Here is a 17,095-nt window from a genome sequence, read left to right as displayed (position 1 = left end):
GCTTAAGTCATGCAGCAGCAGGAGCAAGTGAAGAGAACAAACTTCTCTGGGTGACAGAGCAGTGGTGGAGCCTTGTCCAAGGAAATCAGAGCATGAGTTAGTGCCATGGACCAAAGCACCATGGCAGCTCTATGACCAGGACTGCACCAGCACAGAAACTCTAAGGCAGGCAGAATCTGGAAGGCAGTCACTGGGGCTGCAGCCAGGGCATGTTTAGATGTCAATCAGATCAGCAGCTAAAAAAGGAACAACTGCAGGAGGTGGAGTTTGAGTTGAGATCAGGAGTTTAGCATGTGACCGAGGATTTCTTTGGTTATTCTTTCTCTTCTCTGGTGAGGTTACCTGTGAAATAAATGTAGGTGTGGGTTCTATTCACTTCAGGCCAATGCTGCACTCTTCAGAGTGATGCAATCCATGTTCATAATTTGTATATGAACTCATGCCCTGCAGGCTGTCTTGTACCTTCTTATTCCTTAAAAAAAAACACTTATGTAATCTAGAAGTAAGGCAAGCTGCTCTTTGAAAGTTCATTACCTCTTAATTATTTTTCTTAACAGATTCAGAAGGCTGCCTCAACTGCCCGCACTGAGCTAGAAGGACGCAAAGGCACCATCTCCCAATATTTCACGACCTTACACTGTCCTGTGTGTGATGAACTGACCCAGTATGGGATCTGTAATAAATGCAGAAGTCAGCCACAGCATGTGGCAGTGATTCTCAACCAAGAAATCCGAGAGTTGGAGCGTAAGCAAGAACAGCTGGTCAAGGTACGATTAAAGCATTGTCATATGTCTGTCAGCAAAAGACAGGGGCTGGAATTTCAAAACGGGGTGTCACTGAATGCTCACAACAGAAATGGGAAGTACAGTTCAGGTGTTAAATGCACTGCAGCTTGTTTGCTTTTCCCATTGCTGTCGCAGGCAGCGTAGCAGCTGTTACTCTCCTTAGCTTTGCATAAAACTGAAGGCAAAGAGGGGCTCAGAACAGAAGATGCTTTTCTCATTTTCTTCTTTTTTTTAAGATCATCTTGTATGGTTTGTAGGTGCCTTTTTATAATGACAGTGATGGAGAGCTGTGAAAGTATGAAAGATTCACCTTTTTTGCATTAAGATAACGGATGATGCTCTAGTAACAAAAACATTTGTGCCAGAAAACTTATTTATTTATATGTATACCATGGATGTGTTTTAGCTTGGAGGTTTTCTTGTTACCTTTCCTGTTACCTTTCCTCTCCATAGGAATTTTCCAAGCTGTTTTTTCTCTTGAGCTAGAAATCAATTAAGAGGGTAGCTGACTGTGCTCGTGAATATATGATAGCAAAGCACAGTGTCTCCTCTTGTGGAAACGTATGTACCCTCACCTAATTTTCATACTGTTGTATTTTATAATTAATAAATATATTGGTTAAAATTTATTTTTTGCACTACCACAAGAACGATTTTGAAGACTTGTCTGAATTTCAGAGACATAAACATTCCTGTAGTCTAAGCATTGATTTAGTAGGTTCTCATGGGGTAGTTATAAACCCACAGTAATTTACTATTCATAAATATTGCATTACTGAGGTGTGGACTTCTTGATGTATTTTGTAATATTTGCTCTTATCTGCATTATAAATGGCAGTAAGTAAGGAGATGCATGTTCTGCAGTTTTCCTACGGTACTCTGAATCTTCTACATTGCTCTTGTTCTGGAATAAATCAGAACTTGGCAGATTGGTCCAGCTCCACAGAAGGATCAGTGGGTTTGATTAGAACATTCTCTTGTCCCTGCAACAGCTCGGCAAGGCCTAGGATCCTGATCCAGTCAGTGTTTGACGTCTCTGTAAGAACACCTGTCTTATTTTAATATGAAGACATATATATCCTTCACAGCCTAAATTTTTGGCCCTCTGTGACTATAAACATGCTGGAGCCAGCAGAAAATTACTTAAAAATTATGTGCTGTAGATTAAGACCAATAGACTTCTCCCCTCACAAACTGAATTTAGAACGTGTCCAAAGTACAGTTTAGTTTGGTCTCTTGCATTTGAACCAGCCACAGCCTCTTTTAAAAGAACTAGGGCAGATGTATTTCTGAGGTTACAAACCCTGGAACAAGTTGTTTAAATCCTGTTCCTTTTGGTCATGGTTGCAGGCCAAAGGACTGGTATCCTCTGAGGTACCACACGGGGACTTGGCCAAGAGGGGCTGCTCCTCTCTGGCTATTGTCAGTCTGAGTTTCTGGTCTGCAGGAATTTGGTGCTGATGCAGGTCTGGCTTGAGAGGGTGCTGGTTCCCAAATAATTTTAACATGGAAAGAAGGAAAAGAACTAGTTTTAAAAGCAAAGTGATACAATTTTGGTTTGTTGTTCAAGCTATGCAAATGGTAGGATAAACTGTGTAACATTTTAATGTTACAAAACACAGGTGTGGTTGGAAGGAAACTTCTGAGGTTTTGGAAAAACCACTGGAGGTGGCAAATGTTGCAAAGGATAAAAATAAAATAGCAAAGCAGAGGACTTTAGTTTTCTGAAGGTAGCTACCATTGGAAAAACTGTGCCTGCTGCTATTTTAGTCAACCTGGTATCTCATGTTAAAAGTACTTTCAAGCAGCATTAACAAGGAATTCCTTGAACAAGGAGAGCAGTGCAACTTATGTGGCCTGTGTATTCCTGTCTTAGGAGTGATTGACTCTGACTAGATAAAACTCTAATTGAAGCTTATTTTGAAACAAGAGTAATTTATTTAACGTCCCTTTCCTCTGCAGAGAATAACTGCAGAATAAGAGATGTTTATTTTTTCACTAGGAAACTTTTATACATTTTATCATGAATAGAACGCTCTGTCCCGCTTAAATCCACTTAACGTATTTACCTTGCTTTTTCAAGTACCACCACGTGCGAGTAGAATTTAATTAGCAGGATTTGAACCCCGGGCTATACAGTCCTGCTGTTGTTCTCTGCCCAATTTAGAGTGGGTGCCTGCCAGCCACCCCACCCACGGCCAAATGAGCCACCTGGTAGCGACGGGAGGGGCTGCAGCAGAGAAGGGAGCTCCTCTGGATCCCTCTGTGTTGGGGAAAAGCTCAGTGCAGCAGCCTGTCCTGGTGATAGTCTTGACTTAGTAGTCCCAAGTGGTTTATGCCTTGCTTGTGTCACTTAAAATAATCTGGTTTGCTTTTTTTACATGTAATGTAGATATGCAAGAACTGTACAGGCTGCTCTGATCGACAGATCCAGTGCATCTCCCTCAACTGCCCAATACTTTTCAAGCTCTCCAGAGTAAGCAGAGAACTGTCAAAGGCACCGTATCTTCGCCAGCTACTTGACCAGTTTTAAATGATCTGTGTTACAGGATTCCAGGTGCTATTTTTTTTTCTTCAGTGTTTACCACACTAAGACTATTGTGCATGGTGCTTTTTTCAATTCTCATCTAGTCCAGGATTTCCATTTTACCTGTTGGGTTTATTATCTGAAGAATAATGAACACTTATCATAACTAAATTAAAAAAAACCAAACCCAACCCATTTGTTGATCTATGAATCGCTCACTTTTTAAGATGTACAAATTTCTTCTTCCTTTCATGTTTCTAACATACTGTTTTATAATGCTGATGTTGAAATAGCTCTGTGTACCATCTTGTAAATCCATTTCAAAGTAGAAGTCGTTTACTTCCTGGAGGAACGAGCACTGAAAACCTCTTGAAATGATAAAACCATTTGTGTGTGTTTTTGAACTGTCAGTATCAAGACGTGTTACTTATATATTATCCATTCACTTTATAATTTTGTCTGCGAAATATTTTGTAAATACACTTTTTTACTTTTCAAACAACTGAGTAAAATAATGTGCAATGACTTTTATACAGATAATTTTAAAGTTGGTTGGTATATCTCCTCCTAAGTTTTGCTTGATTCCAAGTAGATTATTATTTGATCAAACTGTGCAAGCAGTAGTATCATGTGTAGCATTTTGAAACATCATTTTCTAAAAATTGCTGTCTTGCTTTAGCTATTAATGGGGCATTGTGAGGAACTGTGCAAAGACATTTTTGTTACAAACCTGTGGGACTGTTGCAATACTTTAAATATAAAATTTTATTCCATTTTTGCTTGTTTTGTATAGACATTTCTATTGCTTCTAAATATGCTTAAAATATTTTCTTTCCTTACATACTGTACAGTTAAATCTTATTTGCCACCATCTTGACAAAATGTGTATTTAGAATATTTGTATAACTGTATAAAATGGAAAAGGAATTATGTGGTCAGTGCATTGTTTTCTAAACTGGAAATCATTTTGTTTTAGAAGTTAATAATGGAAACCATATTAAAATTGAATAAAACAATATGGTAAATTTTTTTTATTTTTTTTTTTATATTTACCCTCAGTTGCAGATACCTTTGTTTCCCTTGTCTGGCACACACAGTAATATGAAAAAGACTGCTCAAATAAGAGTTAAGAATCCAGCTTAAACTTTAGGATCTAAAATCTCAGTAGCAATTCTTAGAGGCCTTCCCCAAACCAGAAGATAAATATTTCCAGTTTTGCATTAGTCAGAACAGGACTAAGTTTTAGATTTAGAGTCCAGAGTAGCTTTGAAAAATAGACCAAAACTTTATTTACATCAAGGAACCTGAGTGTCTTCTCCAGATAAGGATTTATTACAGTCAAGACACAAGTCAATCTATTAAATTTCACATTATACAGTATGATGTAAAGCCCACACCAAGCAGAATAAAAACTATTAAATATATAATGGAACATCCACAGATTGCAATGTACTTGTATGCAAAGTGGATAAAAAAATAAACCATCAAGGCATAAAACTTTGCCTGCTCCTGCATTCAAGCATTGGTCATGTACAGAATAAAAGTGCAAATGCGAGGAGTGTGAGTGCTTGCAGTACATTCCAGTACGTGGCAGTGCTATGGAGATAAAGTATTAAATAACACTTAACTGCAAGAGGTTACCTTTCACACTGTAGCAGAGTGCTCATCTTCAACCCATTCCTGGTTTTATGAACAAAAATAGGATTCTTACCAAATTCAGATATCTAATCCTTGGATCACAGCTCTTGTCCTCAACAGAGAGATTACTTTTCTAGCATAAGCAGGATGATAGTAACATAATACAGTTTGTTTCAAGTAGTTTCAACCCCTAACATGTAAGCACTGAAACTTTCTGGAGGACCTGTCACTTAAAAGGCAATGTAAATAGATCCGCACTGTAAACAGACTCTCGCTAACTATAGGCCAGGAAGCAACTTACTTGGAAAGGATATTTAAACATGTGAAAACTAACACTCACTGTCTAAAAACAACCCTTGAGGAACACCAAAATCCAAGAACAGGGAAAGCTAAGCCTTGAACATCAAGGGTGCCTAGAATTGTTGTGAGCTGGACTCATTATTGGAAATGTCCTAGGACTTGTTTTAAACTTAAATTGCTTCAAACATTTAATTTTCATTCAAGGACAGTCCCTGCAATTAAAAGCAGGTTGGTTAGGGGATAAGGAGAACACCTTCTGTCAGTACATCCCAGTTCAAGTTTGAGACCAGAATTAAGACCTTGAATGCTCCAAGTCCTGGCTAAGATGACTCTAAATTTAGATGTCATTCAGACAAAGGTCTCCAGGCATCAGTAGGACACGATTCTACATGGTACCATTCAAGATAATTCTGCAAGTTCAACTTACAGCCACTACTTTTTGGATCCTCTATTTTTGGGAAAAGGCTGCTCTTACCTTGGCATTCCAGCCTGTTGCTCCATTCCTACTACACAGGCCTCCTGCTTTTTAAGGGGGAAATGGGAATGAATTCAAGTTACTTACACAGGAATTAATACAGACAGTTAAAAAAATAAATCTTTCTTTTGCGCAATATTTCTACATTTGTTGGGAAGACATTGGTCAGAAACACAAATAAGTGTGTGTATATACATAATAGATAAGCTTCAAAGAGGTTACAGGGTATTTCCCAATGCAGTTTTGATTTAATTTTCTGGGATTTTTAGTACTCAATTATGCAAGACATGTAAAGTATCCCTGAGAACAAACTTACATGCAGGACATTCCAATATGGAAATTTGTCAAAAATTAATGTATGAATTGAGGATATTTAAAATCTTCCTGGTTGCCTGGTTTATTTCTTTAAATAATTTTCTTCTGGCAACAAGATCTCGGGTATAGGGAAACTTTGTTACACTGATGTCAATGCAGGTGAAGCCCATGGATTGCGGCTGCAGTGGGGAGCTGCCACAGAAAAGTTTCCATATCTTTCATTGTGTGTCCTGCACTTTCTCCCCATCCACCAGTGGGATTTGTCCTCCCTGTCAGCAAACACCGCCTACTTTCCACACACAGCAGTTCCTGCCGTGTGCAGGAGGAAAAATAGAAAAAGAAAAAATGATGAAATGCACGTTGGAGCTGCACTCATTTCACGTGTGCCTACCGTGCCATTTGTTACCAGGGCAAACCAACTGAGCACACAAGACCACACTGACTTGCTCCTGTCACCTGTGCCTAGGACAGGACTTGGCCCGATATTTAAAAGCGTTTACCATCATCGTAAGCAAAGAGAGAAATCTTGTGCCACAAGTGAAACAAGGCCTCATTTTTAAGTGCAGGTTTATGCATTGCACTGGAAAAATTGCCACAGAAGGAATCTGGCAAAACCACAATGGCATTTAAGTACAGATGGCAGAGGGAGGGAGACACCCTGCAACATGGCAAGATGCAAACAAAAAAAAAAAAAAGGCATTTTCACTGCACATTGATTCCAGCTGCTCACTAACTTCTCAGAGGAAAGGAAAAAGCCATGCAATTCTAGGTTGCACATTTGGAGGACGAGAGAGGGAACAAAACCAGACCTCAAATACAGGGAACATCTAAGGTTCTGTGCTATCATGGAATCATAGAATCAGCCGAGTTGGAAAAGACCTGTGAGATCATCCAGTCCAACCCTGGATCCACTACCGCTGTGGTTACTAGACCGTGGCACTAAGTGCCACATCCAGTCTCATCTTAAAACCCTCCAGGGACAGTGAATCCACCACCTCCCTGGGCAGCCCATTCCAACGTCTGATGACCCTCTCTGTAAAGAATTTCTTCCTAATATCCAATGTAAAACTCCTGTGGCACAGCTTAAGATTGTGCCTTCTTGTCCTACTGCTGGTTGCCTGGGAGAAGAGACCAACACCCACCTCACTACAACCTCCTTCAGGGAGTTGTAGAGAGTGATGAGGTCTCCCCTGAGCCTCCTCTTCCCCAGGCTAAACAACCCCAGCTCCCTCAGCCTCTCCTCATAGGACCTGTGCTCGAGTCCCTTCCCCAGCCTCACTGCTCTTCTCTGGACCTGCTCCAGCACCTCAATATCCTTCCTGAACTGAGGGGCCCAGAACTGGACACAGTACTCCAGGTGTGGCCTCACCAGCACTGAGTACAGGAGAAGAATCACTTCCCTGCTCCTGCTGGCCACACTCTTCCTGATCCAGCCCAGGATGTCATTGGCCTTCTTGGCCACCTGGGCACCTGTGTTACACCTAGAGCTCTTTTGTTAGTAAATGAAAACCCCTTAGCAAGAAAAATACTAGTAAAAGTGCATAGTTTAAAAAAACCAAACATGAGCACATTCTGATCACACATCCTTAAAAAATACAACACTTAACAGTAATCTTGGCATCTATCAACTTGAAACTCCAAATTTGTTGAGAGGCAGCTTTTGCCATTGGCTACTATTCCTTTTTTTTTCCCCCCCTCTTACAAGGGCTCATTGGTGTGACTGCTCCTGCCCAGGGCTTCCTGCTTAGCAGTAATGAACCTACACGTATAAGCCACAGCTTCTCTGCTAATATCATCCCCCACAGAAACCCAAATGGCACCAATCCAACTGGCCAGGGGCAAGTAGTCATACAGTACAACCGGAAAGGTTTGTCTCATTGATAATTCCCTCTCCTTCTAAAATTTTCATTTTAACACATTACTTCGTGAACGTCTTGGCACAGGAAACCAGAGAAGTTGTTGTAACTTTAATTTAAACAACTGGCTTAAAAATAACACATCCCTATGCCAATACCATATATTAAGTAATCTCTTTTAGCTGAAGGGAGCCAACAAGAAAGACAGAGAGGGACTTTTTACAAGGGCATGTAGTGACAGGACAAGGGGGAATGGATTCAAACTAAAAGAAAGTAGGTTTAGATTAGATTTTAGGAAAAAAATTCTTTGTTGTGAGGGTGTTGAGGCACTGGAGCAGGTTGCCCAGAGAAGTGTTCAAGGCCAGGCTAGATGGAGCTCTGAGCAAGCTGATCTAGTGGAGGGTTGGAACTAAGTGATCTTTAAGGTCCCTTCCAACACAAACCATTCTATGATTCTATGATAATTTTATCATCTTCTACATATATTTGTTGATTTCAGTGGTAGTGCCGTAATTAAAATCACAAATATTTTAGATTATTTAGGTTTGTCACCACTGTTCAATAAGTCAGAGTTGTGCATTAGAGCAGATTAACAATGACCCATTTTGTGCCTCTTCGCATAAACTGCTTTGAAGTGACCCAAAGGCATGGTTCCACTCCCAAGAAATAATTTCCAGTTTTTTCTCATCTTAGTGATAGAACCAGGAATCTATATATTTTGCCAAAACGTTATTCAATTTACAGCCGCTGGGCATCACCTGAAATTTTAACTGATTTCCTGATCACACACAACTTTCAAATGCAATAAAAATATTCCTCTTTCACAGGGTAAGACAGTTCAGCGTAACAGATAACAGTTCTCTCTCCTCTCTCGTGAAAACATTTTGTGACAAAGCACCTTGGACCTGCACTGTTCACCAATCCCAAAAAACTGAGTAGTCTGAGCAGTCCCCTTCTTTCCCACTTATCACAGCATATCATACTTGGATGCATGCCTCACACTTAGAAAACATCTCTTAACATTTTAACAGTTTCGGCATAGCCTACACATTTATCATGGTACCCCATTCACATCATTGAGGACCTGCCAACTCTGAGACACATCGCTGCAGGCCGAATTTCCATTTTAAAAAAAGGAAGTCAGCTTTAACTTTAATCACTCTTCTCCCAGTCAACATTCCCATTTTGTCTCCCAGGGGAGCCACCAGCAACCACTGGAGAATCACCTGATACATTGTCCAGAGGGGGCTGGAGAGCGACTTGGGCTGGAGAGTCCCTTGGTATCTTCTGGGAGGTGTCTATCAGAGAGTTTTTGAGCTTGTCATTCATTTCTATTACCTCAAAGTCTGCTTCGTTCCACTCTCTCACATCCTCATCATCATCCTCATCCTCTTCATCCTCCGTAAGCCTTGAGTTTGACAACAAAGCTTTCTGGGTCTCGCTGTCACTCACTTCTTTCAAGTCATTCTCACGGGGAGAGGTGGCCAATTTGTACATCACTGGGAAGAGTACAACTGTCATTACAGAAGACACGAAGGCAGCGTACATAACCACAGGAATGTGGTGAAACCTGCCTTGGAGATACCCCACCACAGCAGGAATGCACATCTCACCCAGCGCAGCACCAACCACAAACAGAGAAGCCGATTTTCCTTCCACGACCGTGTACTGTTCTATCCAGGAAATGCCACTGGGGAAGACAGAAGCCATTGATGCTCCATACACGGCAGTTCCCCCCCACAGGGAGGCTCGGTAATGTGCAAAGAAGGCCAAGGCTGAAGAGGAGACAGCAGATGCTGCAAGACTGAGGGTGATCATGGTGCCAGGGTACAAGAAAGCAGCACCAAATATTGCCAGTCCTCTGCAAGCAGCAAACGTACCCCAGAAGACAGAATTCAAAGCAGCTGCTTCACTTTCTTTCATCTCAGCAAAGACCACTGCATAAGTAAATACATAAGAGCCATAAGTGACCTCTGCTCCCACATAGAAAAGAAAGAATATGAACAGGAGGCCAATTAGAGCACAGTGGTATTTGGCAAGCTTGTCCTTCTGCAGAGAAGTCTTTGATTTGTCTCGAGCTGAGCTGCCCTTTGAATACAAAACAAAAAGGAAGAGGGAAACTAAGAGAAGATAGGTCCCTATGACAACATAGGACCACAAAAAGTCTTCCTCAAGATGGTCCTGCAGTGCTGGTGTAGCTGATGCAGCTGATGCTGTTGGCACAGACTTCAGGACAGATTGGTTTGTCTTTTCAACCACTGGAAGTTCTTTAGATTCAGAACCTCCCAAGGCCATTTTAGCCAGGATTGGAGCCACAAATGCACCGACAGCGAAACTGAAGTGTAAGGCCTGCATGTGTGGCCCAGCCTCTGCTCCCCAGGTATTCAGTGCCAGTACATTGCCACCTGCAGATTGGAGAGAGGAGGATTCAGTCGTTTTAGTCTGAGACCAGATACTGTTTTAAAGACAAAAAACAAACATATACAAAACAAACCATAACCTGTATTACTAATTCAATGTGCAACTAATTCAGATTGTGCAATTACTAATTCAGATTTAGCAAATACAATGTGCAAAACAGTAGTTAACTGAAATTCTGCCTTAAATCCATGTGATTAATTGAGCTTTAGGAGGGTATTCACAGTAGTCAAAACTAAGAGCCACGCAGTGGCTTAATCCAGCAACAGTGGACAGCCACAATTGTGCCAGGCGAGGTTTAGGTTGGATATTAGAAAAAATTTCTTCACAGAAGGGGTTGTCAAGCATTGGAACAAGCTGCCCAGGGAAGTAGTTGAGTCACCATCCCTGGAGGTATTTAAAAGACAGGTAGATGTGGCATTAGGGACATGTGGTTTAGTGGTAGACTCAGCAGTGCTGGCTTAACAGTTGGACTTGATGACCTTAAAGGTCTTTTTCAATCTAAACGACTGATTCTGTGTATCTAATTACTCTACTTGACAATATGCAGCATTTTTCAGCCTTTTTTAAAAGAACAAATTTAACTGCTGCTCATTTCTTTAAGTATTAAAAGCAACAATGCACAGCACTAAGAATCAGATGTCCCATTAAACAACATCCCAGGAAACAACATCAGTCACTTGCTTCTGATGGGCTGGAACTACCTCAACTGCATTAAAAGGACTTTCCAGAAGCAGAAAGGTTCACATCAATACTGCTGCAAAGATCAAACTACAATACCTTCAGATCAACAATAATGCTAGAAAATACGATCCCGGAGAGATGTTTTAAAGTAGTCCCTCAGACAAATGCAGGAAAACAAGAACAGTAATCAAATTCCTGTACTGCAGTACAGCAGCCCTTATCACTCAGCATGAACGCTCTTCCAAATTAATTCAGTTACGCTTTACTGCCTTGCTCTTACTTTCTTCTGCTACTCCTGATCAGGCTGAGAGGTCTCCCTGCCTCTCAGATCTGACTTCCAAGCAGTACATCCACCCACTGAAGGTATTTTTACCATTATCCAATAAGATTTTCCCATCTGAAGAATTTTTCAACCAAGTGCTGTGTATAATGATCCTACCAGAGACAGCAAATGCACCTTGGCACTTGGGTTATTTACCATGGCCTGTGCCACACAAAACCATCTTTTCACTACTGGATCCCTGTATCGTGCTCTTTTCAATCTTACCAGAGCTCCCTCAAACCCCACAGAATTATGGCAGATGGTTCACACGTGCAGCCATCGTTCCTTTGTGTGGCCAACCAGGCGAGCCACAACAACCAGGCCCTGGCTGGGATGCTTCCAGAGTGTTTGGACAGCTAGGTTAATACATGAGCCAGCTCTTTCTTTCTCAGAAATAAAGGCTTCCCTGAAGCTGGTCAACTGGATCCCGAAGTACTTTGCTGGCTAGTAAGCATCCCCAGGCTCCCAGCACGCTGCTGGGACATCACTGGAGAGGTCCCGGGTGAGTGGCCACCTGTTGCAGCTGCACCACCACATTCTACAGCAATGCCAGAACACTCCACTGCTGATGTATTTGTAGTCATTTCCTAATCTCCACATGCAAGTATGATGGCATTTCCCAGACATCTCTAAGTGTGCTCAGGTCTCTTGCCATGTCTTTGCCTCCTGATGAAAACTGCCTGCTAAAGCCAGTCATCCCTAACTCATCCTTTCTAAGCTGTGCCCAATGAACTTATGAACTTATTTCTGTGGGAGTTTATTTTTTGTACCTTCAGTATGACTGACCTTTCTATCCACACCTGTAGCATTTGCTCTGCAACTTCACTGGTACATCTTAGAATCGTAGAGTCATTTAGGCTGGAAAAGATCTCTGAGATCATCTCCCTCCAATAAGGAACGTATTAAAAACCTGGTTTTGAACAGTTTTCCAGCAAAAGTGTCATTGTTTTTTGGTTTTCTTTCCAGGCCATTTGCAGGATGCACATGCCACAGACTTACAATTTGGGGGACAGAGCAAATTTGTATTCCCAGCCACCTAAGCTAAGCCGGCCAAGGGTGGAAAATATTCCTTGATTCAGGGAGATAGGTGCTGTGAGCTATGGCAGTAAATGCCTGCTGTGAATTCCCAACTTCTGCCTAGTTGGCTTTAGGTGGGAAACAGTCCAACACAACAACTGTGAGAATCTCTCTCTCAAACATGAGAGCTTGCTCAGGATTAACTCAGCTCCAGCTAATGTTAATGAACCGTATCCTGACTGGTTCCTGTAATTTAAAGAAAACACTGCTTAAAGAGCACAGGACACTTCCTTTACACCTGTAATGTTCCACTGAAATGCACACTGGTCACCCCACGCCCCAAGCCCCTTAAAGGAAGGCCTGTCACAGACACACAAACACTGGAAGCCTCAGGACCAGATTAATCCAAGAATCCCAGTCAGGTAAAACAGCTCCCCTCTTTTAATTCAAGATGTGTCACAAGAAAAAAAACAGCAATCATTTTGGTATGCCTGAAGTTTCCAATTATTTTGGTGAAGGAACCTTACCTGTGTCCAGAATTCCCATGGAGCCTCCAATAACTGACATCAAGGCAGTTAACAGCAGGGAGTCCTTACACCAGGGTATCCCATAAAGACCAACCGTTGTTGCAACCATGGATAACGCTGGAAAGGTTAAAAAAACAAAACAAAACCTTCATGTACTGCAGTTTCCATTTAAACTACACAGAAGACCAAGAAAAACAAATACATTCATATTATCAAAGTTACAGATAACCCTAATAAGTGATGCAACCCAATCCGTGGTTTGAGCAGTAACAGAAGGTTCAACAGATCATTTTTCGTTTGGAAAAAAAAGAATTTTATCAGGATATAAACACTGTGTGACAAACCCGCTGAAGCTAAGGGAATAGCAGCTGCTGCTAGGACACTAAGAAGTCTTCTGCAAACTTCTGATCTACTTCACCATGAAACCAGTATCAAGTTTGCCCTCTGAGAACTGCACAGCATTTTATTTGGCTCCATTTTAAAAGAACACAAATCACTAAACTCTTAAAATCCTTTAAAGTAATTGCACCTTGGCCACCAAGAGACCTCTGTATATGCTGGCTTTCATTTATATTCTGTTCCCACATGAGGAATATATTCCAAGGGATTTCTGGAGTTTTAAGAGACAGGGTTACAAAATTTCTCGTCATAAATTTAGCAGCAATTCACTAACTCTGTTAGTTTTGCCATTACTGACTACACTTCGAACATGCCTTTCCAAAAAAATGTTTTTTAGCAGATGAAAATTATTTTTATTACCATTTGGGAGGAAATTCAGCAGTTAAATTCTATGCTTATAATTACCTGCATAATAAAATAATCTGCAATTAATATCTTGAATATACAGTATTATGTTTTTAGAAGGCTTGTATCATTTCAGATGTCTCTCTTATTTTTCAAATCAATGTCTGATCATAGATGCGGCAGATATTAAAAAGATTGATGGGGACTGATATAATTAAGAACTTTGGTTAATTCCAAACAAAAACAACAGTGGAAAAAATAAATACCCAGAACCCTGAAGTCCTATCAAGATACTTGGAATATATGCCTCCAAACATTTTTGAAGGCATGCATGCTGAGCTGCGTGAAGAAAATGCTAGAGATGGGGTGTATCGAGTACAGCTTCTCAGGTGCCCCACTCAGAGCTGAAAACTAACTTCTTAGCAGGTGCTCATTTGCCCATTTCAGCTTCACACCTGAAGATTGGCACTTAAAAGCAACCCTGACAAAGACAGATTACGTCTTCAATTTTTTCTCAGTACAGTAGCAGGGTTCCAGCAGTTGAAAGGTAGGAGGTAAAACTACACAAGCCAAAATCTCTTACAGGCAGCCCTCAGATGATAAAAATTGAGAGGAGGGTCAGTAGTTCTAATTGTGGTCTTGCCATAGCACTACCAGATTGGAAAGGATTAGATCAATCATTTTCCAAGCATTGTTGACAGAAAGCTATCCTGCGTGATACCTCAGAAAAAGAAGTAAATACTAAACTATTTCAAGTTGACATGCACTTCCACAGGTGTACTGATTCCATTATGGAAGATAAAGTCTTAAATGCGAGACACAGACAACTTTGACCTTGTCAGATGCACAAGGAGGAGGCTAAAGGAAACCCACTTTGCAGGTGTTCTGGAGAAGACAGGAAAAGGACAGGGAGAAGACTGAATATAGGCATCTTAGAACAAGAGCAAATAAGAACTGATCCATGAAAATGAAGATGAGAGGGGAGAATGACATATGATATGACTGCTCCTTATAGGAGACAGGCACATGGGGATACAAAGAGACTTTGTTCAAACATTTAGCAATGGAAAAAGGGATCTTCTCATATTCTCTGAACTTACCCTGTGATTACAACACGACCCTCAAGAAAAGCACAACTCTCTTTGAATTTCCCTGAATAAAGAAGAAAAGAGCGAGCCCTGGTGTATGATTTAATCCCTAATTTACAGCATCAAGGCACGCACTGACACTACTGGACTTGAAAGAAAAAAAGGCAGAGCTTCCACTGTTTCAGGTGTGCTCTGAGAATCTCTACTGGAATGTGACACTAACACAACTCTAAAAGGAGCCCCTCGTTTCTGGGTGCTGAGTGTGGCTCTTGGCACCCTGACGGCTGAGCAGCCCTGGTCTGCCAGAACAAGGCCAGTCCAAGGCAAGTTTCCACATGTCCAGAAAACTGTTAAGATCATCAGCTGCAGTTCCTACAGTTTAAATGTTTCCACCATCACAGACAGTATTTAATGTTTTCCATTTAAAATAAGTTGTAATTTGGCTAAGGCCCTCCAGTCAAAATGTCCAGACTTCTGTCCACATGAAGATGATCATGTCTGATGAGTGTTAAGTAAGGGAAGGGTTTTAGAAAACTCTCCCCACAGAAACGTGCCTCAGCATGACTGCTGGGGGTTTCTGCTGTGTGCATGACAGCCAAAACACAGCTTCCTGGTTTGCTTGTGTGTTTCGTGGAGTGGCACTGTATGTTCCAACAGGATCTACGCTAGGCACATTACTTAATACAAACTAAGAAAAGTCCAACCATACTTTTCAGTCCAAACAGATCTTGTCAGTTCAATTCCAGCTACCACTGCTGATGTGCCCGGCGGGCCCAGCCTGTTGGCAGTGACGCTGTAGTGCCCGAGCACACGTAGTGTCAGGAATCCAGCAGGGTGGAATATGGCGACAGCGAGCAGCAGCGTAACTGCCGGGATTTACGGGGAGCAGCACCAAGTGCCACGGGGATTTACGGGGAGCTGCAGCACCATGTGACACGGCCGCCCCTTCCCACGACTCGGCACGGCTACGTAAGGGCGACACCTCTCCCCCTCGGGCTGTGCACGCTGAGGAGAAGGCCAAGTTGCCCTGAACAGTTTGGGGCGGGCCGATTTTCCTGGTGGCCTTGGGGCCGACGGGGCAGCACTCACCAAGCAGGAGACTGGCGTTCATGCAGTCGAAGAGCACCCCGCCGATCACCGACCCGCCCAGGTATCCTAGGGACCGGCCCACGAAGATGTAGTAGATGTCGCTGACGTTCTTGCCGACGTTGGCGGCCAGGTTGGGGAAGGTGGGACCCAGCACCGCGATGCTCATCCCCTGCAGGGCAGATGCGGGGTCACCTCGCCCGACCCTTCCCCCGGCCGGGCCGGGAAGGGGCCGCACTGCCCCCCGCTCTCCCCATTCCCGTGGACGGACTCACTCACCAACCCCAGGAACGCCGCGCACAGCGCCCCGGTGATGCACCAGCGCAGGGCGGCTCCATCCCCGCCGCAGCCACAGCGCCCGCCGTCCGCCGGCCCTGCCGCCTCCTCTTCCTCCGCCGGCTCCCCCGGGCCCGAGAACCGGACGTACCTCTCCCGTTCCCCACGGGCCATGGCTCCCTGCGCCGGCTCCGAGGGCCGCTCCGGGCCCGGGGAGCGCGGCCGCGGCTCCACCCCGCGCACGGCGTCGGGAGGAGCTGCCGGAGCGCCGGACTCGGCAGGGGAGGGGGATGGAGGCGCCTCTGCCATCGCCGCTGCCTTCTCCTCGGAACACTGCTCTGTCTCCAGGACCGGCATTCTCAGGGCAGTTCACACTCCACTTTGCACCTTACACTCAGCTGCTGTTTTATACCACACCGCTATCACGCTCGGGAGGAGCTCATTAGTTAAATAAGCCCCTATAAACCAGCACTTATTTATTTATTTATTTAATCTGTGTTATCACAGAACTCCACCTTTCAGACAACTGAGCATAAAAGGTCCTTATCTCCTACAGTGACTGTCACGTTATGTTGATAAACCTTCTCAAGACGCAAAGAGCTGCTGGGTCTCCTCAGAACAAGTATTAAAACATTCCTAGTGGTATCATAAAAGTATTATAAAACTCTATAAATTCCCACCATTCACCTGGAGCAGCTCACAGGCTGTGCAACATGTTTTGTTTCATTCTCATTATCTGCAACAGAGATGCTATTCTTTGTAAGAAAGGCTCTAATCTTCAGCCTACTTGGTATATTTAAGCCTCAAAAACAACTCAAAGATAATTCCAAACTGGCTTGTTTTGTTTTGCAAGTTGTTCATAACAAATATATACTGGAATATAACAGTGCATGGAGAATGTAGCAACCAATTCCTGTTTCTCCTGGCACTGGCAAGCATGTTGCAAGTACACTCCTGTTCCGGGTAGCCTGGGGGAATTTATGCATTAAAAAAATTTAGCTGCCACAAGTAACAACGAGAGATAACATTTAAACCTG

The 17,095-nt window shown here is 42.7% G+C and overlaps 2 protein-coding genes across 3 annotated transcripts in view; one reads left to right on the top strand and one right to left on the bottom strand.

The window, feature by feature from the left end:
- The window catches only part of REV3L (REV3 like, DNA directed polymerase zeta catalytic subunit), a 125,466-nt gene extending 121,123 nt beyond the window's left edge, over positions 1–4,343 (top strand). Inside the window, exons 31-32 of one of the 2 annotated variants that reach the window (XM_027742119.2) lie at positions 558–767; positions 3,178–4,343. In XM_027742119.2, coding sequence (XP_027597920.2) covers positions 558–767; positions 3,178–3,318 — 351 coding nt within the window. In that variant the 3' untranslated portion in view covers positions 3,319–4,343. The other variant, XM_039379828.1, reaches the window with a different exon arrangement.
- Positions 4,344–8,207: 3,864 nt separating this feature from the next.
- On the bottom strand, positions 8,208–16,529 carry MFSD4B (major facilitator superfamily domain containing 4B). The gene is made up of 4 exons (XM_027742121.2): positions 16,062–16,529; positions 15,786–15,954; positions 12,865–12,981; positions 8,208–10,301 (listed from the first exon to the last, which is right to left on the bottom strand). Exons 1-4 carry the CDS (start codon positions 16,413–16,415, stop codon positions 9,049–9,051), a joined length of 1,893 nt encoding a protein of 630 aa, XP_027597922.2. The 5' UTR covers positions 16,416–16,529; the 3' UTR covers positions 8,208–9,048.
- Positions 16,530–17,095: the final 566 nt, after the last annotated feature.

This window comes from Pipra filicauda, unplaced genomic scaffold (assembly GCF_003945595.2).
Source record: "Pipra filicauda isolate LSUMZ 115617 unplaced genomic scaffold, ASM394559v2 scaffold176_size3548034_pilon, whole genome shotgun sequence".
NCBI lineage: Eukaryota > Metazoa > Chordata > Aves > Passeriformes > Pipridae > Pipra > Pipra filicauda.
Note: the sequence above shows the minus strand (reverse complement) of the source record. Positions and strands in the feature narration are given on the sequence as shown.